The 23771-nt window shown below is 44.7% G+C and overlaps 2 protein-coding genes and 1 pseudogene across 2 annotated transcripts; all 3 read left to right on the forward strand.

Annotated features, from left to right (window-relative positions):
• The first annotated feature begins 909 nt into the window (after positions 1–909).
• Positions 910–2306, forward strand: LOC136455603 (uncharacterized; annotated as a pseudogene).
• Positions 2307–9528: 7222 nt separating this feature from the next.
• Positions 9529–10977, forward strand: LOC136454103 (uncharacterized). Its single transcript, XM_066454647.1, has 2 exons — positions 9529–9900; positions 10006–10977. Exons 1-2 carry the CDS (start codon positions 9600–9602, stop codon positions 10737–10739), a joined length of 1035 nt encoding a protein of 344 aa, XP_066310744.1. The 5' UTR covers positions 9529–9599; the 3' UTR covers positions 10740–10977.
• Positions 10978–15598: 4621 nt separating this feature from the next.
• Positions 15599–16958, forward strand: LOC136454104 (uncharacterized). The gene is made up of 2 exons (XM_066454648.1): positions 15599–15931; positions 16012–16958. Exons 1-2 carry the CDS (start codon positions 15688–15690, stop codon positions 16770–16772), a joined length of 1005 nt encoding a protein of 334 aa, XP_066310745.1. The 5' UTR covers positions 15599–15687; the 3' UTR covers positions 16773–16958.
• Positions 16959–23771: the final 6813 nt, after the last annotated feature.

Genomic DNA, 23771 nt, shown 5'->3' on the forward strand with positions numbered 1-23771 from the left:
CCCGCCGGAGCTCGACGCCGCACTGCGCCCGGAGCTGTCCTGGTCTCGGCGAGCCTTGCGGCGCGCCTCCCAGTCTTCCTCGGTGAGAAGGAGACGCCCCATGGCGTCCGTGACGGACTTCTGCTTGCCGCGGTCCTCGAACACCCGAAGGTGCCCGATTACGTCCTCGATCGAGATGGTGCGGAGGTTGCAGAACATCTCGATGGAGACGGCGGCTTGGGACAGCTTCTCCGGCACTACCTGCAGCAGTTTCTTAACTACCTCGGATTCGGAGATGTTGTCGCCGAGGGTGCGCAGGTTCGTGGCGAGAGTGGTGATCCGCACGCCGAAGTCGCTGACGGTTTCCCCATCCTTGAAGGCGAGGTTGCCGAAGTCGCGGCGGAGCTGCTGCGCGGTGGCGTCGCGCGCACGCTCGTCGCCGACCCGGAGGATCTTGATGGCGTCCCATGCCTCCTTCGCCGTGCGCCGGACGGCGAGTGCGTTCCAGAGTTCCTGCGGTACGGACCGCAGGATGCCCGCCATGGCCACCCGATCGTCGTGGTAGTCGTCCTCGTCAGGATCGTCGTCGATGGCGTCGACGACGACGTCCCATACTCGGAGCGTCTGGAAGTTGACCTCCATGACCAACGCCCACTCGGGGTAGTTGGATCGCGTGAGCATCGGCCACGCGACGCTCGCGGACGGACGCTCCACAATGCGCTCCAGGACGCGCGATCCGCTGCGGGCGCGAGAGCGGCGAGTGTGCGAGCGGCCTCGGCGGCGGCGCGGCGAACGCGATGGAGTAACCTCCTTCTTCTTCGACGGAGACTCGGACATGGCGCCGGCGGCGTGATCTCGGCTCTGGTACCAAATGTCAGCCGGACTCACTCCGGCGTGCTCTCAATCTCACGTACTGAGAATACAAGCACGATGAACACAGGGTATTTTTGGTGCTGTGCAAACTGCAGCAGCTTTTCTGTTTATGCTCCTCTATTATTTGTATCTCATTACAGAGAAGACTTCAACGGAAAGAAAATGGTGGCCGGGCTTTGCTCGCACCAACCGACATTCGTGGCCATGAACCGCACTACTGCATGTGCCATCCCACACGCCCAGTCCACGCCACGATCCTACAGAATCGGTACAAAGACGCGCTCGGGAGGAAAGAATCCAAAGCCGAGCTCTACGCTAACAGAACGCTAACTGAACTTAACTGAAAATGAAAGCAAAAACGAACTGAACTCAGACTTACAGTTAAGACTCACAACCACCAGGACGAGGTTGAAGCCCAGTGCCAAGCCTGCGGGCAAGTTCATCACCCTCAGACCCGGACGGTTCGGCCACAAGCGCGACTACCAGGCCGCCTGCTCCGACGAGGGTGGTCCGGCGTGCTACGTCGGATGCCCAAAAGAATGCCCTAACAAGTGCCTCGTCTTCTGCTCCTACTGCCTCAGCTTCTGCAGTACGTTCGTTCGTCGTTATCATGCTCATGCAAGCATCGCCATCGCCCGCCCCTTGCATGTTGTCATTGTTTCTCCTAGCTGCTCTTTGCGTGGCTAACGAATATGCATATGCAAACCGACCAGTGTGTGACATCTTCCCGGGCACCTCCTGCGGCGACCCGCGCTTCACCGGCGGCGACGGAAACACCTTCTACTTCCACGGCAAGAAGGACCAGGACTTCTGCATCGTCTCCGACGCCGACCTCCACATCAACGCGCACTTCATCGGCAACCACAAACCCGGCCCTCAACCGCGACTTCACCTGGGTGCAGCCGCTGGGCGTCACCTTCGGCGACGACAACCACCGCCTCTACGTCGGCGCCCGCAGGGCCGTGGAGTGGGACGAGGAGGAGGACCACATCCAGGTCACCTTCGACGGCGAGCCCGTCGACGTGGACGCCGTCAAGAACGCGCGGTGGGCGTCGAAGGCCGTCCCCGGGCTCTCCGTCACGCGGATGGACACCGTCAACACCGTCATGGTGGAGCTGGACGGCGTCTTCGCCATCTCCGCCAACGCCGTGCCCATCACCGACAGGGACGACCGGATCCACAAGTACGGCAAGACGGGCGGCGACAGCCTGGTGCACCTGGACCTGGGATTCCAGTTCCGTAACCTCACCAAGGACGTCGACGGCGTGCTGGGGCAGACGTACCGCCCGGGCTACGTCAGCAGGCTGGACATCGGCGCCAAGATGCCCGTCATGGGCGGCGCGCCCAAGTACCTGTCCGCCGGTCTCTTCTCCACGGACTGCGCCGTGTCCCGGTTCCACCACCGCAGCGGCGGCGGTGCTGAAGCCGGTGTCGTCACCACGTTCGCCTCCTAATAAGTTCCAAAGTAAACTAACGTTATTTGGCACGATCATCACCGAGTGATCCATGCCATGAAATAAGTTAACAAGCAATATCGACCACACCATTATATTATATATGTTGTGTACGTAGGCTCATATATATATATATATATATATATATATATATATATATATATATATATATATATATATATATATATATATATATATATATATAGGGAGAGACTATTCAGCAGCCGGCTACAAAATAAGTTATTCTGTAGCCACCTCTATTTACCATAATTTTATATACTAATTTACCATAATGTCAATACATATTTACAATAGTTGGGTTACTATAACACATGAGAATATTTACCATAACGTTATAGTAAACCACTTAGTAAGGAGTTACTGTAAATTAACATAGTAATTATCGTAACTCAAAGTGGCTACAGAATAAGTTATTCTATGGCCAGCTACAGAATAGTAGTTCTATATATATATATATATATATATATATATATATATATATATATATATATATATATATATATATATATATATATATATATATATAACTACTATCCTGTAGCTGGCTACAGAATAACTTATTCTGTAGCCACTTTGAGTTATAATAATTACTATGTTAATTTACGAGATTATAGTAACTCCTTACTAAGTGGTTTAATATAATGTTATGGTAAATATCCCCATATGTTATAGTAACCCAACTATCGTAAATATGTATTGACATTATGGTAAATTAGTATATAAAATTATAGTAAATGGAGGTGGCTACAGAATAACTTATTTTGTAGCCGGCTACTGAATAGCCTCTCCCTATATATATATATATATATATATATATATATATATATATATATATATATATATATATATATATATATATATATATATATATATATATATATATATATATGGAGAGTATATTCAGTAGCCGGCTACAAAATAAGTTATTCTGTAGCCACCTTTATTTACGATAATTTTATATACTAATTTACGATAATGTTAATACATATTTACGATAGTTGGGTTACTATAATACATGGGGATATTTACCGTAACGTTATAGTAAACCACTTAGTAAGGAGTTACTATAATCTTGTAAAGTAACATAGTAATTATCGTAGCTCAAAGTGGCTACAGAATAAGTTATTTTATAGCCAGCTACAGAGTAGTATTGAACCAAGAACATGTATATATATATATATATATATATATATATATATATATATATATATATATATATATATATATATATATAGACACACACACAACGGAACGATTGAACCAAGAACATGCATGCTAGTGAGATCGATGGTACCGCCCGCATCTCATCATAACGTGGAAGAAATAAGTTTTTATTGCCCCGCGTCTAAATTTTGGATCACACCTTAATAAATGATTAAAAAGGCGATACTATTTTGATATTCATTCCGTCCTAAGCTTTTTAATTCAAACACAAGAAGGGCGCCAACCCACTATATAAAAAAACAATTTTATCTTCTTAGAAAAGCAAACCAGCAAGAAAATTACCAAGTATGCATTTAATATTAATAGATAAGAAAAGAATTACAACAATAAATAAAATTAAAGAAAAAACACCCACTCCAAAGAAGTGACATCAATACAACAACAAAAAGACACGCAACCAATATAACCACACCATAGCACCAACAACAGTGCCACCCCACACACCAAAACAACAGGCACGAGAGGGAGGGGTGAAGGGAGGGTTTCTAAAGCGATACCTCTAGGGAGGGAAACCACATCCGCAAATGCCACCAACGTTGGTCGACGATTCTAACACTAGGTGTCTTAACCAATCCCCTCATGTGGGGAATATAATACCGGTCTCACGGTAAAGCCTCTCCAACAAGGGATGGGATAAATACTAATAGTGGAGTATTTGTTGTACGGCAAGGTTTGGTAACAAGCTTCTCAATTCCTGAGAAAATATGTTATGGAGCTGCACATAAAGCTATAAGCACCATCTATACCGACACCAAAAGCATCACCATTGTCATCCTTAGCACCAAAACGATCAAGGAAAGTTTAATATAGACTGGTTAAATCAAAGCTATTTCCAGAGGCACTTCGACAACCTGCCTCGAATTGAACGATTAAAAACAACATGCACCGTCGCTTTGTTGGCCTCTTCATTGTCATGTCCTCTGACATGATAGATCCATCACCACCAACCACAACCCTGCCAAATCCACCATCATTCAATTTACAGATCTTGCCAAGCCTCTTAGACCACCAGACACTAGGGACTTTGGATAGTGCCCTATATCTAGCCATTGTAGATTCCTGTCCCGTTGTGTAGCCCGCCATGGGTCTCATAGTGGAACCCTATCCAATCGTGCCCCATCGTTGAAACAACCACAGAGACACAATGGAGACCCATTGTAGAGTCACCATATGTGGAGCCCCACTAACCCACCCCATCGTGAAGCTCTGTTGACCATTTCGCGGAGTCAAAATGGGGATGAAAGAGGGAAGGGGCAAAGAGGAGAGCGGGAATTAGTGAAAACCCCAAGTAACTACCTTATATGTTAGTAAATTGGGCCATACAGATTATTGTTGAAAAGGTATAGCAAGAACAAAGCTAAACCGGATCATTTAGCCCTTCATTGGTTGAGAAAAAATAATTTTTCTTTGCTCTATGGACAGCTATGGTAAATCCATTATGCTTGAATCTTGCTATATATGTAGTTTTTGCCGTCAGGTTTTTCTTTCCAAAGATGAAAATGTTCCTTCTTATTCGAAAACTACTCCAACTTAAAAGCAATATGATTTCCATACTAACTATGTGGACAAGGAAATTAGTGGAGGTTCTATGATGTTTTTAGATGCAAGTTTAGAACCGATGATACTCAAGCGACTATGGAAAGGCTACAGGAGATGACACTTGAAAGATTGTTTCTTGAAAGTTCACCAACCCAAACATGTGTAAGACACAATTACAATGTTCACACTCCATTCTTTTCAATTTAGCTAGAATTTCAGATACATGAGCAAATTGGATGAATTTTTGAATGTCCATCATCCTTTATAGGCCTCCACAAAGTGGATCCTCCCATACCAAGGGCATCAAGTTACACTCCCAGGCATTTCCGTTTCAACCCGCAATCAATTACACCTTTGACTATGGTTCGCGGATTCTGGGTGGCCTCCATGAAACACTTGTCCCAAATATATAACATTGAACAATGCCCGCTCAAGCTCCATGTTTAAACTCCTCGTCATGCAGCTCCTAGCCAGTGACTCGACTATGCCAAGCAAGGGCTATCACCAAGGACGGATTGCTATATGGTCCAAAGCACGGAAGCTGCTGCTCTATGACATGCCCTACGAAAAATTTGGGACCTCCTTGATGAGACTCTTTTTAACTATACATGACCTGGATGGATGCTAGCCCTTCTAAATGCTATCAACAAAGAGGCAAGGGCTAATTTGATGTTCCTATTTTGGAGAACCTAGCACCTCAGAAATGATATCATCTTCGGGAAAGGGCAAGTCCTATATCTGCTTTGGTAGAATTCCTTTAGAATTATCTCAGCTTGACAAAACCAAACAGCAATCTGCCAGCGCTAGGAAAGGGCAAAGAAATCAATAATCAGAACCTGTACAGCCCTACTTGGCTCCTCTTTATGACAAAAAAGACAAAGTTCCTTGGTCGCCTCCTCCCCCCGACTGAATAAAAATAAATGGATGCAGGTTTTGACCCCTCTCTGATCATGCCAGCCTTGGTTGCATTTCAAGGAACCATATGTGTGAGGTTTTGTTTTCTAGATGGTCAAGCGATCAACGACTCAAATCGGCTAAAGAAGCGGAAATTGTCTAGCTGCTTGGACAGGTCTAAAACACACCCTATCCTCATGGAAAGGGTGTCTCTGGTTGGAATCAGACTGCCTCGCAATGGTACATCATCTAAAGGACCAGTGCAAAAACTGATCTATATTTTGCCATACCATAGAAGAAGTGACGGAAATCCTTATGAACTTTCGGGAAGTCAAAATCTCTAAATGTCACCGGAGTGCAAATGAGGTAGCTCATGAGCTATGTTAGTTTGGTAGGAGAGAGCTTCCAAATGTTTTGCTAGTGACATTTCGACCTACGTGTCGGCGGCTTTAGCCCGTGATTGTAATCATGTTGACCTTCTATAATTAAGCTCTCCCCTTTAAAAAAAATCAAGGATGGATTAACTTGTCCACCTTGCAAGAATGTCTTGACCCCCAAGGAGGTATACTCAAAGCACCTTAGGGAACCACCTCGATGCTTAGGCTTGAGAACTAGCAAATTAGGGAATATTGCTGGAATAAAGCCATGACCCTTAGGACGTGGATATAGCATGGGATAAAAGTTGTATTGTAGTCAGGATAAGGGGCAAATCTAGCATTGGCCGCAACTGGGGCTTGGTCCCCCCTTCCTAACGTCGTCGGAAGCATGGAGCCCCCCTAAGCTCACTATAGATCTAGTCTTTGAAGCTTGGTAGGAGGGGCTAAATGTAGAAAATAAGGAGAGGGCCCTCTCCTAGCATATATTCTAGATATATGACAATATGACTATTTTATGTACATACAGAATGACCCAGATGTACATGAACCATGGGACTAAAGGTATCTCCATTGCTGTAACTAAAAGGCTAGCATACCATATTTGGATATGAATAAAAGTAGCCCCCAGGCAATAAGACAATCATTGTACATGATTCCATATACACTCTATCTCTTGCTCTTGATACTTCTCTCCTCGCATGTTTCTAAGCTTGGCTATTTGGGACATTCCGATATGGAGAGGCCTAATGCCACGAGGCAAGACCAAATTTTCCCCAACAAAAATGTTAAATGAAGGAAGAGATTTTCATAATAAATCTTATGATATTATGTGCGTACAATATTAATGAACACAAAATTAAGGATTTCCTAAAAAAAGTAACGGTCACTTAAAAATAAAAACTTGGCCGCATATAACGTCATACTTAGGTCCCGTTTGGTATAGCTCCACCATGAGCTCTTGAAGTTGTTTTTGTGCCAAACGGAGTAAAACAAAACAACTCTATATATCCAAGAAGCTCCTCAACACACTTGCTCCTACAAAAAGGTTTAGTCAGAGGTAGAGCTAAAAATAGTATCTTCAACCAGCTCCACCTTGCTCTAGACTTGTGGGTCCCGACGAGGACGGCCCCCTTTTTGCCTCAGCACAAAGAAGAAGAGGTGTGCCTGAGCACAGGGCACGGCCGCTGGGGCACGCGCGCCGCCGCCGCTCTTTCGCGGAGAAGAAGGTGGTCGTGGGGAGAAGAAGGGCCAAGCCGGATTAGGTAAGGGGGTGTTTGGTTCAACTAGCAACTCCTAAATCTAGTCCCATTTAGTCACTTTTTATCCAAACACTATAACTAAATAAGACTAAAGGGGCTTTAGTCCTCTCTAGCAACTCTGGAGTGACTAAATATGACTAAATCATTTAAAATGGACTAAAGTTTAGCAACCCAAACCAAACAGGCCCTAAGAAAAAGGAAATAGAGAGGAGAAAATAAGAAAAATATAAATTGAAAGATACTATGGCCATTTTATTTTGCTTGCCCAGAATGAGATGTTTTGCCAAACGATTTATCAAAACGGTTCCAACTTCATGATGAGTTGTTCATGAAGTTAAAGGTGAAAAAACAGCTCCACTTATAAGTGGAATTATGCCACGACCTTAAATTCAGAGTAGAGAGAATATATATATAATTCTGTTTCCATCTTCTAATAAACTATTAGTAGGTGATGAGAAGTGACATATTAACTAGTGATACTTGTTTATTTTTTTTAATAATAATTGGACTAGGGCGCTGGGCCGTGGCCGTGGCCGTGGGCCCTCAACAGGCTCCATCGTCACACAGTACTAGACGACATGCATGGTCGGTACGGTTGATGGGCCGGCGGGCAGTGTCCACGACCGGTGAGGTCCTTGCCGCCCGCGCTAGCTGCACCGGACGGGACCGTCGTCTCAGCCGGCAGAGCCCGGCGGGCGGCGGCAGGCACTGCACGGTGGTCGTCGCGCATGTCACGGCCGGAATGCATGCAGGTTACGTACGGAGGAGGCCATTGGCCGGCCGGCCGGCGAGAGTGCTCGGCTCGGCTGCTTGTGCCTTTTTATTTGGCTTGATCGTGATCCCAGGCAGGCAGAGTGAGTTGACCTGCTGGTGATCACGTACGTACGATACGATCGACCGAACCGATGCAACATATGGAGTGGAGGTGCGTAACTTTCGGCATAATTGTTTCACAGAGACGACCAATTAGCTGCTGCAGCTGCAGCGCTAGCTAGCAGCGTAACTCGGATGGCACGTCGTCAGTACGTCCAATATTTTATGCTCCATATGTCGTTGTTTCTTTGCAAGTTGAAACAGCAGCTAGCTAGCTAGGTCAACTCACTAATAATAAGCAGTACATTACAGTACGAAGCATTGAATTTATATTACCTCGCTTGATATGGGGTCTAATATGGCAAGAACCAAGAAGAGAGGGTCCAGACTCCGATCCAGTGCATCCTAACATGCATCCATGCATGCTCCTTACTCCTTACAGCAATTTGGACTATATAAAACCTGCCACTTATTTGGTAGTGTAACATCCAGGCATATGCTGCTGATCAATCATGTTGCACCGTTGGATAATTAAATTTCTACTAGTATATATTTGCCACTTTGTCACCTTGCTCGCGAACGTTAGTTAACGCGGCCTGCTGTCTCCGTTCCCAGTTCTTCCCAGCAACTACTTCCTCCGTCCCAAATTATAAGACGTTTAACTTTTTTGACTCCAAATTTGACCACTCATCTTATTCAAAAAGTTTGTGCAAACATAGTCAAATTTAAGTCATTCTTGAAGAACTTTTATTAATAAATCAAGCCACGACGAAAGAAGTGATATTTTGCACAGATTTTTGAATAAGACGAGCGATCAAATTTGATGCCAAAATAGTCAAACGTCTTACAAGATGGATTGAGTACTTAATACGATTCTCTATGCCAGTGCCAGCACAGATAGACTTACTGTGTACGTATATTAGCTTAATAATTAATTGACCTTGATCCAATTGTACGTAAGCAAACTGCATCCATCGATACGATCGATCTCCCCCAGCAGCTCCATCCATCCATCCCATGCATGCATTTACTATATATACGGTTCGATCGCTCTAGCTAGCTCGATCATCAATCAGATCATCATCCAGCAGGTGATCGGCCAGCTAGCTACTAGCTTGCCATCGTATTATACATACAGAAGCTATAGCTAGCTGTGAAGACGAAGCATGATGATGGGGAGGCGCGCCGGCATGGCGGTGGCGGTGGCGCTCCTGCTGGCGCTGTCGTCCTGCGGCGTGGCGTCGGCGAGGGGGCCGATCAGGAGACCCCGCAAGAAGACGCTGCCGCCAGGGCAGAAGCCTCCGCCAAACTCCAAGTTCTTCCCCATCACCCCCGGCAGATTTGGGCACAAGCGCAACTACGAGGCCTCCTGCGCCGACGAGAACGGTCCGTCCTGCTACGTCGGCTGCCCTTCCGATTGCCCAAACTCCTGCCTCGTCTTCTGCGACTACTGCCTCGCCTTCTGCCGTACGTCCGTCGATCCCGACCAAGTTTAGCTAGCTAGCTAGCAGTAAAAATGTCACTCACTTACGCACACCGTACCGTATATATATATATACACCCTGCATGCAGCTTGTGACCTCTTCCCGGGCACCTCCTGCGGAGACCCGCGCTTCACCGGCGGCGACGGAAACACCTTCTACTTCCACGGCAAGAAGGACCAGGACTTCTGCATCGTCTCCGACGCCGACCTCCACATCAACGCCCACTTCATCGGCAACCACAACCCGGCCCTCAACCGCGACTTCACCTGGGTGCAGGCGCTGGGCGTCACCTTCGGCGACAACCACCGCCTCTACGTCGGCGCCCGCAGGGCCGCGGAGTGGGACGAGGACGAGGACCACATCCAGGTCACCTTCGACGGCGAGCCCGTCGACGTCGACGCCGTCCGCAACGCGCGCTGGGCGTCCAGGGCCCTCCCCGGGCTCTCCGTCAGGCGCACCAAGGATGTGAACGCCGTCGCCGTGGAGCTGGACGGCGTCTTCTCCATCTCGGCCGGCGCCGTGCCCATCACCGAAAAGGACGACCGGATCCACAAGTACGGCAAGACGGACCGCGACAGCCTCGTGCACCTCGATCTCGGATTCCAGTTCCATAACCTCACCGACCACGTCGACGGCGTGCTGGGGCAGACCTACCGCCCTGGCTACGTCACCAAGGTGAACATCAGCGCCAAGATGCCCATCATGGGCGGCGCACCCAAGTACCTGTCCGAGGGCCTCTTCTCCACTGATTGCGCCGTCTCCAGGTTCCACCGCAGCGACTCCATTGCCGCTGCCGGCGCCGTCACCACATATGCCTCTTAAAAATACACACTCCATCCTCTTCATGGCGGCGAGCCGCTCATCCGTCAACCGTGCGTGCCGCCATGCATGAGGAAGACGAAATAATTAAGAATTAATGAAGCCAGCCCAACAATTAATATACTCCGTCGTCGTCGTCCTATGTAATCGTACCCTGAAAGCAAGAAATAATTAAGCGTACGTTAAGTGATCATTCCATTGATCAAAAATTTATTATTATGTAAGGAGCTCAACAAATTGAATTGTGATACTCGTTTTCCATGCATGCTACTACTCTTTGTGGATAATTTGTTATACACCACCGAGATACACTATGTCTAAATACATACCAAAAGTTATGTTGCCAGAAAAAACAAAACTACTTATAATTTAGAATGGAGGAAGTATATGACATACATTTGGTTGTTGCATGTGAACTAAGGATTGTTTTGATCCTACTGAGATTATAATAGTCGGCTTTTACAGTCGCCAATCCGACTTATCCTCATTGCAATGTAAGTTCACATACATACATGAATGTGTAGAAGTTTAGAACGAAATAAAACTTGGATGAAACATTCATAGCATTGCTTTCAAGACTACTATGTCTTATAAAATAAAATAAAACTTGGATGAAACGCACACTCTCAATGGGAAGTTCCATTCTATGGTTTCATAGACATTTAATTTCATGACTCATGGAGAGTTGGTAATTGCGCCAAGAGAGTTTCATCCCCATGAACCTCACTCCTCTCTCTTAAAAATGTCATCAAAAGCGTTTACATGGCACCTTATTAAATGCAAATGAAATTGCCATTGAGACTGGCCTAAAAGGTGAATGGAGCTGAAACGACTCCCTTCTTCAACCTTACCCTTGCTTCCCAAGTAGGGTTATGTGAATGTGCACCCCGATGATTGCTAGGGGAGACAAAGGGGAGGAGGAAAGAGAATGAATAGAAAGGGAGGGAGGAAGAACAAAGGGTCAGAGACAAAAATGACATTTTACCCCGCAAACCGCAAATAGACATTTTAATAGGCGTGATGTCCGGTAACAAATTTGTCACAAATCAAAGTGTTGACTAGCCAATTAGTTTTTTCTCATTGTCCACAGGCAACATGGCATCACTTTAGGTGTTTTGTAGAATTTTTTTGCTAGCCTTAATAAGGCCTTACTAATAGTGTGATCATCTCCCGATTTTCACCGAACTTCACCAATGATCTTATTTTGTAGGTATTTGTTCCTAAGAAGTTCTTTCGAAACCTATATAGACACTTATTAAGAATAATTAAGCAAAAAATCTGACTTTCAAGATTCAAGATTCCTATACAACGTTGTTGTTTTGGTCAAAAAAACTTTCCATTTCATCAGTCTAATTTTTTTCTTAAGGTTACTGCCTTTTCCAAAAAAGGGAGACTGTCGACAGAATATACTCGGCAGTCCACCGAGGGGTATCCCGCGATGGTAGATTTGTCGGTGGGGGTGCGCGTAATCAGAAACCGAATGGTGACACAAGGCGCAGAGACAGCGATTTAGACAGGTTCGGGCCGTCTGATCGACGTAATACCCTACGTCATGTGTCTTTGGTGTATTGTATTGATCTGGACGACCAAGTAGCTTGATGTAGCCTATCCGCTAGGGGACCCCTGCCTCTCCTTATATAGTCCAGAGGGACAGTGTTACAAGTAAAGTATCCTATTTAGTACTATACAATGTCTTGCGGTACACGCTGAGCAGCGCCGTGCACGCCTTGATCTTGTGGGCTGGGGCACCTCCGATGGTGTGGCCTATGTCTTGGGGGCCATACCCCCACAGCTAGTCCCCGAGCCAGATAGTAGGTGACGCAGTCACGTGGTGCCAGGGTCATAAAGTAGAAGACCAGCCGAGCAGGCAACCAGTCCCCGGGCGTAGCCTCGAGATGAGAACAAGCACATTCACCGCAAGGTGAAGTGTGCCCACTTAGTCCCCGAGACTGCTAGAAGATGAAGAATGAATCTTGTAGCAGGGTCAAAGAAGTCTAAAAGCTTACCGACGTCGTCTAACATGCGTGTATCAAGACCCCAGACGTGCTGCCCAAGATCAGTACCCTGATCCGAACAGCATGGAGCAGCTTGATAGCACACCGACGAGATGTAGCAAGATCCGAGCACCGAGGAGTCTCCGGCGTAGCTGGCGATGTCCGACCACCCAGGGAGTTCCCGGCGTAGCTGGCGATGACCGAGAACCGAGGAGCGAGGAGTCCCCGGCGTAGGCGGCGATGACCGAGCACCGAGGAGCGAGGAGTCCCCGGCCACCCATAACGCAGAGCGCGGAGCCCGTAGCACGTGTAGGGAGGAGCCGGAGACAGGGCCATCTCTGGAGGCGTCCGAGCATCAACATGACTGTTCGAGGGTTTGAAAAATCGTTTGGAGAGCAAACATGGAGAAAACAGCTCAGAGAAACATTATGGCGATATACGGAGATTGGAGAATATTTAGAAGAATATTAAAGTGTGACTTAGCTTTGGACGGAGCGTCTGGTCGACGGCGTATGGCGCTATCTGGTTGGCGTTGACGGCGAGCACCTGGCGGGCGGTGAGTTGTTGGTGAAGGCGACCTCGGAGATGGTTCCGAGATCGGATCTGCTGTTGCGGGGGCTGACGTAGCCAGCGATGAATCGTCGTCGTGGACCAGCATGGATCTCCACGAGATTGATGACGAGAACGCGTTGTTGATTTGAGGTCCATCTGGCTCGCCATGGATCAAGTGCACACCCCTACCTGACGCGCCAATTGTCGACAGAATATGCTCGACAGTCCACCGAGGGGTATCCCGCGATGGTAGATTTGTCGGTGGGGTGCGCGTAATTAGGAACCGGATGGTGACACAAGGCGTAGAGACAGCGATTTAGACAGGTTCGGGCCGTCTGATCGATGTAATACCCTACGTCCTGTGTCTTTGGTGTATTGTATTGATCTGGACGACCAAGTAGCTTGATGTAGCCTATCCGCTAGGGGACCCAGGCCTCTCCTTATATAGTCCGGATGGATAGGGTTACAAGTAAAGTATCCTATTTAGTACTATATACAATGTCTTGCGGTGCACGCCGAGCAGCGCCGTGCACGCCTTGATCTTGTGGGCTGGACCACCTCCGATGGTGCGGCCCATGTCTTGGGGGCCATACCCCCACAGAGACTTATGAAGTCTAATTTCTTATTAATACCTTTTTGATACTTCAAAGAAAGACATCATAAATATAGAAAGACTACTCAAAACAAAGTTAATCAGGACTAGTTGTCTTCCAAGGCAAAACACCTTCCTTTCTAGCCACTCTTTTTTCCTAAAAAAATGCTCTTCAACCGCTTTTCAATCTTTATTATTCAACCCTTTTGTGATTCATTGGTATACCCGATACTGGAAGCAAAACAACTCAATTTTGTGAAACTTATTTTTTAAGAAAAAAACTAAAACTTGCTCATAAACACATAAAATAATTTTGATACTAGTTGTTTGCTTCAAATTGTGCTGAATGAATACAGTACCATGTCATAAGCATGTTGGAAAATCAAAATACCATTAATCTTCCTAATGTGGGAGCAAGCTATATATCCTTGATGGGGGCGGGGCATGCCGGATTCAGACGCGAGGAGGGTTGATTCGGGGTAGAGAGGTAGGAGGTGAATAGGTGATGAGAGAGAGAGAGAGAGAGAGAGAGAGAGATGTGAGAGTTGGGTGGGCTAGGTTTATAGTGGCCCGGGGCCTCGTTAATTAATAGCCTCAGTAAATCAGTTTTAGGATGTGCTAGTTTTTTTACTGTCTCCATAAATAACCAACTGTCTCTAGATTTCAATGTGCATTTTTAGAGACCAGTATAATTCTCGACCATGCATGCATCTTTGTAAATAAAAGAAGATGCTTTGTTTTCTGAAATTAATTAGTTTTGTAAATAAAAGAAGATGCTAGAGCTAGCGTCGTGTCGTCCGCGCTGGCCGGCCGAACCAGTGAGCATGCGTGGACAAGAGCGCGCTTGTCTCTGCAGCTAGAGCTTGAGCTTTCCTTGCTGCTCAAGGAGCCGCTAGCAGCTACTAGCAGCTAAAGAAAGAATAGCCAGATAAAGGAAGCCTGGATTGCTTGTTCTCGACTTGTGCTGGCTTTTAACTTGTTTGAAATACGGCCACTTGAAACTGGCATACACTCACATCTGTGTAAGTTGGGGAGTATATATTTCTAATCCTGGCCGTGGCCGTGCGTGCTTGTGAAGAAGATAAGAAGCTAGGAAATGCATGGCGTTTACTTGTGGTAGCTTGGGCGACATGCACGCGCGCGCGCTGCAAGTAGCAACAGCTAATAGCAGTAGTAGGAATCCGTAGCATGGGCAGAAGCTATACACATGCACGCATGCAACTACTAGAGCTAGCTAGCTAGCTGTTGGTCAGTGTAGTAATTAACGACGATGGGATATATGGCCATGCATTGCTTCAACGCTGATATGTCGTATGTATATTCACCACTAGCAAGCTTGTCCTGCTAGTGCTAGTACGTTTGCGTATTAGGATGTTGCTTGTACCGTCTGGCGTCTGTACAAACAAGGGATCGGAATGGAAGTAAAGTCATGCATGCATTTGCTGAGGCGGGACTCAAGGCAGGCAAAGGCATGCACTTCCGATCCCCATGCATGATCCCTCCATGTCAACGTCAACGGCTCAATGCCTCAATGCAACGCGGCACATTTCTGTATTTGCTGAGGCGGGACTCAAGGCAGCAGGCCAAAGGAACCCCAGCTAGCTAGCTAGCTAGCTAGCTTGTATATATCGCACACATTTCTGTACTATATATAAGCTAGCTTCAGCTTTGGCAGAGCATATATACACTGACAGCAGCCTGTACGTACTGTACCTGGCGGAGAAGGAAGAAAAGAGATCTATCTCCATCGAGCGAGCAGTAGTAGCCCACGTCCTGCGGTGCGGGCTGCTGTGTCGTCTAAGCCGGCGCGGCCATGGCAGCGAGCAGCAGTCGTATGATGAGCTTGGCCCTGCTGCTGTGCATGGCGGCGTTGGCTGTGATGATGCAGTCCGCTTCTTCTCAGGGCATCCCCAGCCTCACCGTCGGCTCCAACTCTCTTGCCACCACTCTCAAGTGCACCAACACCAAGACCAACAAGACCACCTGCAGCGCCACCTGCAACAAGCGATGCCCTCGCAAGTGCCTCATCCAGTGCCCAAGCTGCAAGACATTCTGCTGTATGTGTCGCTCAGTGTTGATCGTTTACATTGGCCATTTTTTTGTTGGTTTTAATTTGTAGCCATGCATATGCATGCAGTGTGCGACTTCTACCCCGGCGTCTCCTGCGGCGACCCGCGCTTCACCGGCGCCGACGGCAACAACTTCTACTTCCACGGCAAGAAGGACAAGGACTTCTGCATCGTCTCCGACGCCGGCCTCCACATCAACGCCCACTTCATCGGCAAGCGCAACCCGGCCATGAGCCGCGACTTCACCTGGATCCAGGCGCTCGGCATCCGCTTCGCGCACCACCACTTCTACGTCGGCGCCGCCAAGACGCCCAAGTGGGACCCCTCCGCCGACCACCTCGCGCTCGCCTTCGACGACGAGGACCTCGACGTCGCGTCCCAGCTGCCGCGCTTCGTCGGCGCCCGCTGGTCGCCGCCCACGGCTCCCGCCCTGTCCGTCACCCGCACCGCGCGCGTCAACACCGTCGTCGTCGAGCTCAGGGGCGTCTTCCGCATCGTCGCCAACGTCGTGCCCATCACCGCCGAGGACTCCCGGATCCACAACTACGGCGTCACCGACGACGACAGCCTCGCGCACCTCGACCTCGGCTTCAAGTTCTACGACCTCACCGACGACGTCCACGGCGTGCTGGGCCAGACCTACCGCCCGGACTACGTCAACAGCCTCAACGTCACCTCCAAGATGCCCGTCATGGGCGGCGCGCCGGACTACCTCTCCTCCGACCTCTTCTCCACCGACTGCGCCGTCGCACGCTTTGGTGGTGGACGCCACCAAGCAGGCACCACCGCCGCCGTTAATATTGCCATGGTCACCGACGACATGGAATAAGTACTCCTATATGTGTACTGCGTCTTAGACGTACGACCATCGGATCTTGATCGATCGTTTCCATCTTTCTTCTACACTGAAGAAGAAGAAGCAGCAGCAGCAGCAATAACCACAGTTATATATACAATTAATTGGTATCGAAATATACGACGACGGCAGCATATATATGTTTATGCATACAACCGATTGAAATTATATTCAATAAATAAGGCTTATAATATATATTATTATACCCGTAAATATATAGTCGGTCTGTTCGCTGGTTGGTTTCTGTGCTGGTTTGGGCTGGCTGGTGCTGATTTGTTATGAGAGGAAAACACTATTGGCTGGCTGATTTGGGCTGGCTGAAACCAACAAGCGAACAGGCTGAGTATATATGAGCCGCATCGAGTTTGCATTGGCAGCTGCTTCAATTTTCAATCCTTGTGTCTTCAACATTAATTATTGTTATTCGACCAGTTACATGTGCTTAGCTGGAGCGTACGCATGTACACTCAAATTTTATCTGTATAATAACCCATTTATATTTGGTTTAATTTATTCATTATTACCTTTTTAAATTTAAATAACTAAGTTTGAGCCACCACTTCCATCCTTTGGTCCGAGCACTCAATTTTATCCCTCAACTTTTTAAAATGGCTGTTTCAGTACTTGAACTTCACTTTTGGGCTCATTATCATCCTAGGACTGTCCGGGTGATTGTTTTAGTACTCACTTTATTTTTGGGCTCAATTTCATCCTTTTTTTTAGCCTGGACTCCTAGTGTACAAGTTGTAGTATCTGTACTCTACACAACACACTCACACCACCACACACGCACACACCTAGAAACTACAACCTATACACCTCAAACGTCCTTCTGGAGATCACTGAAGCCACACGAGCCTCGTAGACAACGGGCACGTCGTAATCCCATTGTAACGCCACGCGATTGTCTAGGACCTGAAACAAATATGGGGAGAAAAACCCCGGTGCCACACCCGGCCGATCCACAACCGGAAATCGAACGCGGGTGGGTGGCCTCCACGGCGGGAGCGCTCACCACTGCGCCACAAGCGCGTTGGCACTCAATTTCATCCTTGAACTAACATTGTGCGTCTCTTCTCTATAAGACGAATCGTGACCGTGGCATCGGGCTGAAATTGAGCGCTCGCAGGGCCACGTATACAGTAAATATCAGCCGTTCGATTGCTCTCCTATTTTGATCCAACGGCTTGAGCATGAGCCAGCGCTAGGGTCGTTTCCAACGCCTTCCTGAAAAAGCGCCGTGGTACACGGCTGCATATATCGCAGTTCGCAGCGACTCTTCCCATTCCACAAAAGCGATTTCTTCAGTTCTTCCCCAACGTTCAGACCTGAGAGGTTCCCGTGCTCTTCCAAATCTCGAGTTCCAAAACAAAATTAAGCAGCGCGGCACGGACGGCCGCGGATTTCTCAGCTCCTCCCTGCCGGCCGCCTGTATTCCATGCTCGTCGTGCCGTTGTTGCCTTGCCGCTGTACCACGGCGCCGTCGTACCGCTGGCCGCACCCACATCTCTTCTCTCCAATCCGCTTCACGCGAGTCTCAAGGCAAGGCAAAATAACCAGTCCAAGTTTAACTCCCATCACACCCATTGCAGTTAATATATATAGATACCGTCCCGCAGCCAATGCATTTAGGTGTTTGAGTTAGCTGAAAACCTGATCTACTGTCAAATTATTTATTCAGAAAATTCAGAGGGAACAAAACAAAGAGGCAAAAGTAATTAAGTAAATATGCTGCTTTGCTATTTACATTATCAAAATACAAGCTATTAGCTTTGTGCAACCTTTCTTTTGATTATGACATTCTGTGCAAATACATCTAAATATATTACTTGTATTTATAGGGAAAAGGAGATAAAAGAGTGAAGGTTAAAGGTAAACAAATAAGCAGAGGTATGTATACCCTGCGTAAATCTATCTGTATCCTGTACTTATTATTAGTGGATAATTATATCATGTTGGATATCCACTGTATATAAAGTAATAAGATAAATCTAATTTCCTGTAACAATTTTTAGTAGGAATTAATACCTTTCAATTTTTGTTTATAACTAACTATTTCAAACAATGTGACTGACTGTTTTATTTTTGTACTCCTTGCATCTCTTATAATTATTTAAAGATGACATATAAGAAAAGACAAAAGCCACTGCAAGAACCAGAAAATAGCCAGCCAGATCCTAAAAAAATGAGGCATATGAGACTGCAAAAAAATACTGCAAAAGAAAAGAAAAAGAGAAGAACAAAGCACCTCAGACAAACCAGAATGCAAAAAAAATGAGACATATCAGATTGCAGAAAGCACAGGAAGAAAAAAGAAAAAGAGAAGAACAAAATACCTCTGACTGCACACAGAGAGCAATGAAACGAGATATCGAACCTAACCATCCATACTTATCTTCTTCTATCGGCATGGTGCAGTGTCCTTTACACCAGAATATATTCAACATCTAAAAGAAACATATAATGAGAGATCATACATGGGCCTTCCAGAATACAATTGCAAATTCTGCAACGCAATGTTTTGGTTTCTTGAAAAAAAAAACCCAAGAGGATACACGGAAAAATAAAGAATTAATGTATTCAAATTGCTTAAAATACCACCATTTAAAGAACCACCGCAATTTCTTGCTAGATTACTTAACAACAGAAGTGAACCTCTATCGAAGCATTTCTTACAGAAGATACGACAATATAATAGTTCATTTGCTTTTACATCAATGGGTGGCAACATCGACAAAAATATAAATAAAGGCGAAGGTCCATATGTATTCTGTATAAATGGGCAAATACAACATCATATAGGTTCACTACTACCTTAGCCAAATAAAATACCCAAGTTTGCCGAGCTTTATATTTTTTATACAAAGAATGAGATCAAAAATAGGATACGAGCATTACATAAAGAAGACCCTGAAGAAAATGATATCAACCATTATATTGTCGAAGAACTTAAAAAAATGCTCGATCAATATAATCCATGGTAAAAACATTTCGCCATGCCCGTGATCTTCTCGAGGAACATAAAGGCATAGATATTAGTATACGTATCATAGGAGCAAACAAAGGAGACCCAGTACAATATGAAATGCCACATACTGAAGAATTAGCAATGTTAATTGTAGGCGACTTAAATCTAGAAAATTATAGAAGAGATATTATCGTTAGCAACAAAAATAAAGGTCTACAACGCATATGTATATTTCATCCAGCATATATGCCATTGCAATATCTGCTGTTATTTCCTTATGGAGAAAGAGGATTTCAACTTGGTATACCATATTGTAAAAGTGAAATAAAAGATAACAAAAAAAGGAAAAGAAACACAGTTACAATACACGAGTATTTTTAAGTACCATATGCATTTTAAACCAAATCAACCAAACCCTTATCTATGTTGTGGTAGATTATCAAAACAAGCAATCGTAGATGCATGTGCAATGGAAAATGAAGACAGGCTAATGTTCATTGCTACAAAACAAGACAAACTAAGAGCTGAATATCTTCAAGGAATATTTGATGCAGTAGACTAAGGACTAAGCGAAGGCAACCAAATAGGTAAAAGGATATTATTACCATCAAGTCATACTGGTTCAAGACGTTATGTGATGCAAAATTATCATGATGGCATAGCAATTTGTCGTGTATATGGACCTCCAGATCTTTTTATAACATTCACTTGTAATCCGAAATGGCCTGAGATAACTCTAGCAATTTTAGAGGGTCAACAACCTAATGATAGACCTGGTATCATAGTACGTGTATTCCACATGAAACTACAACAATTGCTATATGATTTACGCCCAGGCTCAATCTTTGGTCCCATATCAGCAGTTTTATACTCAATAGAATTTCAAAAAAGAGGATTACCTCATGTGCACATCTTAGTTTGGTTACAAAAAAATGGAAATGAAATAACTCCTGAAATGATAGACAAGTGGATATCTGTTGAAATACCAAACCCGAGAGAAGATCCTTTAGGATATGTTCTCATATCAGAACATATGATGCATGGTCCGTGTGGAGAAAGAAATAAAGATTGTCCATGTATGAAAAAAGGAAAATGCTCAAAATTTTATCCAAAGGAATTCCAAGATGAAACCAATTTATCTGATAATGGTTTTACTCGATATCGACGTCGAGATACTGGACTCTACATAAGGAGAGATAATCATAACCTAGACAACAAGTGGGTTGTGCCACATAATTTATTGTTCCTTAAAAAATACCAAGCACATATAAATGTTGAATTTGTGAACAAAAGTAAACTCTTAAAATATCTATGCAAATATGTAAACAAAGGAGCAGACAACGCAAAGATAATTTTTCAACGTTTAAGAAAAGGTGAAGATCCACCAACAAATGAAGAAACTAAAGATAAAGATGACATAAAAGAATACTTAGAGTGTAGATACATATGTGAGCAAGATGCACTATGGAGATTACTTGGCTTTGAAATACATCACCACTGGCCACCGGTTGAAAGATTACCCGTTCATCTACCTTTAATGAACACTACAGTGAGACTAACAAAGGATACAAAACTGGAGAACATTATTAAAGATCCTAAAAACCAAAAAACAATGCTTACAGAGTGGTTTGAAGCTAATAAGAAACATAAAGAAAGCAAGAGAACTTACATATTGTGAATTTCCACAATATTGGAGATGGGATGAATCAAAAAGGATCTGGGTTAAGCGACAAATTGGATTTAAAATAGGACGTTTATACTATGTTAATCCAAAAGAAGGAGAATGTTTCTACCTACGTATGTTAGTATTCATAGTCAAAGGAGCAACTGATTACAAAGACATAAGAACATATACAATGGCAATGTATATCAAACATTTAAAGAAGCATGTGCAGCACGTGGTCTATTAAATGATGATAACAAATGGCATAAAACATTTGATGAGGCTGCAAGTTGGGCAACAGCTTGACAACTACGATATCTATTCTCAACAATGCTATTATTCTGTAATTTACAAGATGAAAAAGACTTCTATGAAAAGAACTGGAGGAAAATGATAGATGATATTGAACACCAATTGACTATAAAATACCATCCAATTATATATTGTCCTAATGAAACAGAACTTCAAGACCTACTAATTGAGGAATTAGAACCGATCTTATATAAGAATGGGGTTAATATAAGAAACTACAATCTTTCTCAAAAATCAGTTCAATATAAATCACATGACAATAATCAATTTGTTGAAGAAGAATTGAATTACAATATAGATAGTTTGGAAGAAGAAGCTAACAAACTGTACCTACAACTAAACAAAGAACAAAAGGATGCTTTTCACAATATAGTGAATAGTGTTCTAAATAAAGATCCAAAATTTTATTTTGAATCAGGACATGGAGGAACTGGGAAACATTCTTATGGAATACAATAATTTCATACCTAAGAACCCAAAAACGAATTGTTCTAACAGTGGCATCATCAGGGTGTGGCGTCCTTATTGCTTCCAAATGGGCGAACAACTCATTCAAGGTATCGAATTCCAATAGATATAGATGAATTATCAATATGTGATATAAAACGTGGCACTAAACTTGCTGAACTACTTACAGAAACTGCCCTCATAATATGGGATGGAGCATTAATGACGAATCGCCAGTGCTTCGAAGCTCTTGATAGATCACTAAGAGCATGGTTAATAACCTAGCCAGCAGCGGGCTGTATGCTACTGCCATGTCAGCTATAGCCATCCTATTAGCCAACTCATATTATAGATTGGCTGCAACAGTGACTGTAAGTATTTAATGCTTATGTATGCGTGGACGTATCACAGCAGCTGGAACGAGGATGGTGGGGAGTCAAGCGCCGATCCTACAGCCTGCAGCTGGCTGGGAGCAAGCTGCATGGTGGATTCAGCCGGGCTGGGAGTCAAGCGCCGGCTGTTTGCTTTCTTCTTTTCTCTCTCTACCAAATCACTCTATTTTTCTGACGTGGCTCTATTTAGCCGGCTGAGTAAGCGTTGTTATACTTGCTCTAAGGGATATATTATCTGAAAAAGATACAAAAGCCTTGGATATACCATTTGGAGGAAAGGTTGTCGTACTTCGAGGAGACCCAAAACAGATCTTGCCTGTCATTGAAAATGGATCAAAATCACAGGTCATAAGTGCCTCGATAGTTAGATCGTACCTTTGGAACCATGTAACAAAGCTTTACCTGTTTGAAAATATGCGATTACAGAAAATGGACCCACAAAGTTTAGAGTACAAAGAATTGAAGAGTTTCAACGATTGGATACTAGCTATTGGAAATGGCACTATTAAACACCAATCCAACATTAATGATGACTTGGATCAAGATTCAATAATAGTCCAAGTACCAGAAGATCTATTGATACATACCACAGGGAATAAAATCGAAGCATTGGTTCAATTCACATATCCAGATTTTAAAATAAACTTCAAACAACCAGAGTATCTTAAAGAGAGGGCAATTCTAGCAACAACTAATGAGATTGTCGATGAAATCAATGATTATATACTCAGCTTAATACCAAGTGCAGAAAAAAGAATATTTTAGTGCAGATACAATATCACAATGTACAGCTGCATGTAATGATGCTGAGATACTATATCCTGTAGAATATCTTAATACTCTAACCACAAATAATTTTCCATCTCATAGACTCAAGCTTAAAGTCGGTGTTCCGATAATGCTCTTAAGAAATCTCAATCAAAGTTTAGGATTATGTAATGGGACAAGACTAATAATAACAAATTTAGGAGACTATGTCATAGAAGCGATCATAATAACAGGAACACATAGTGGAGAAAAAACATATATACCAAGGATAAACCTAACAACAAGAGGATGTCGTTGGCCATTTACCTTATGTCGACGCCAATTCCAATAAAAGTGTGTTATTCCATGACTATAAACAAAAGCCAAAGGACAAATTCTATCAAGTTTGGGAGTATACTTAAAGAAACCTATATTCACCCATG

This window comes from Miscanthus floridulus, chromosome 5 (assembly GCF_019320115.1).
Source record: "Miscanthus floridulus cultivar M001 chromosome 5, ASM1932011v1, whole genome shotgun sequence".
Classification (NCBI taxonomy): domain Eukaryota; kingdom Viridiplantae; phylum Streptophyta; class Magnoliopsida; order Poales; family Poaceae; genus Miscanthus; species Miscanthus floridulus.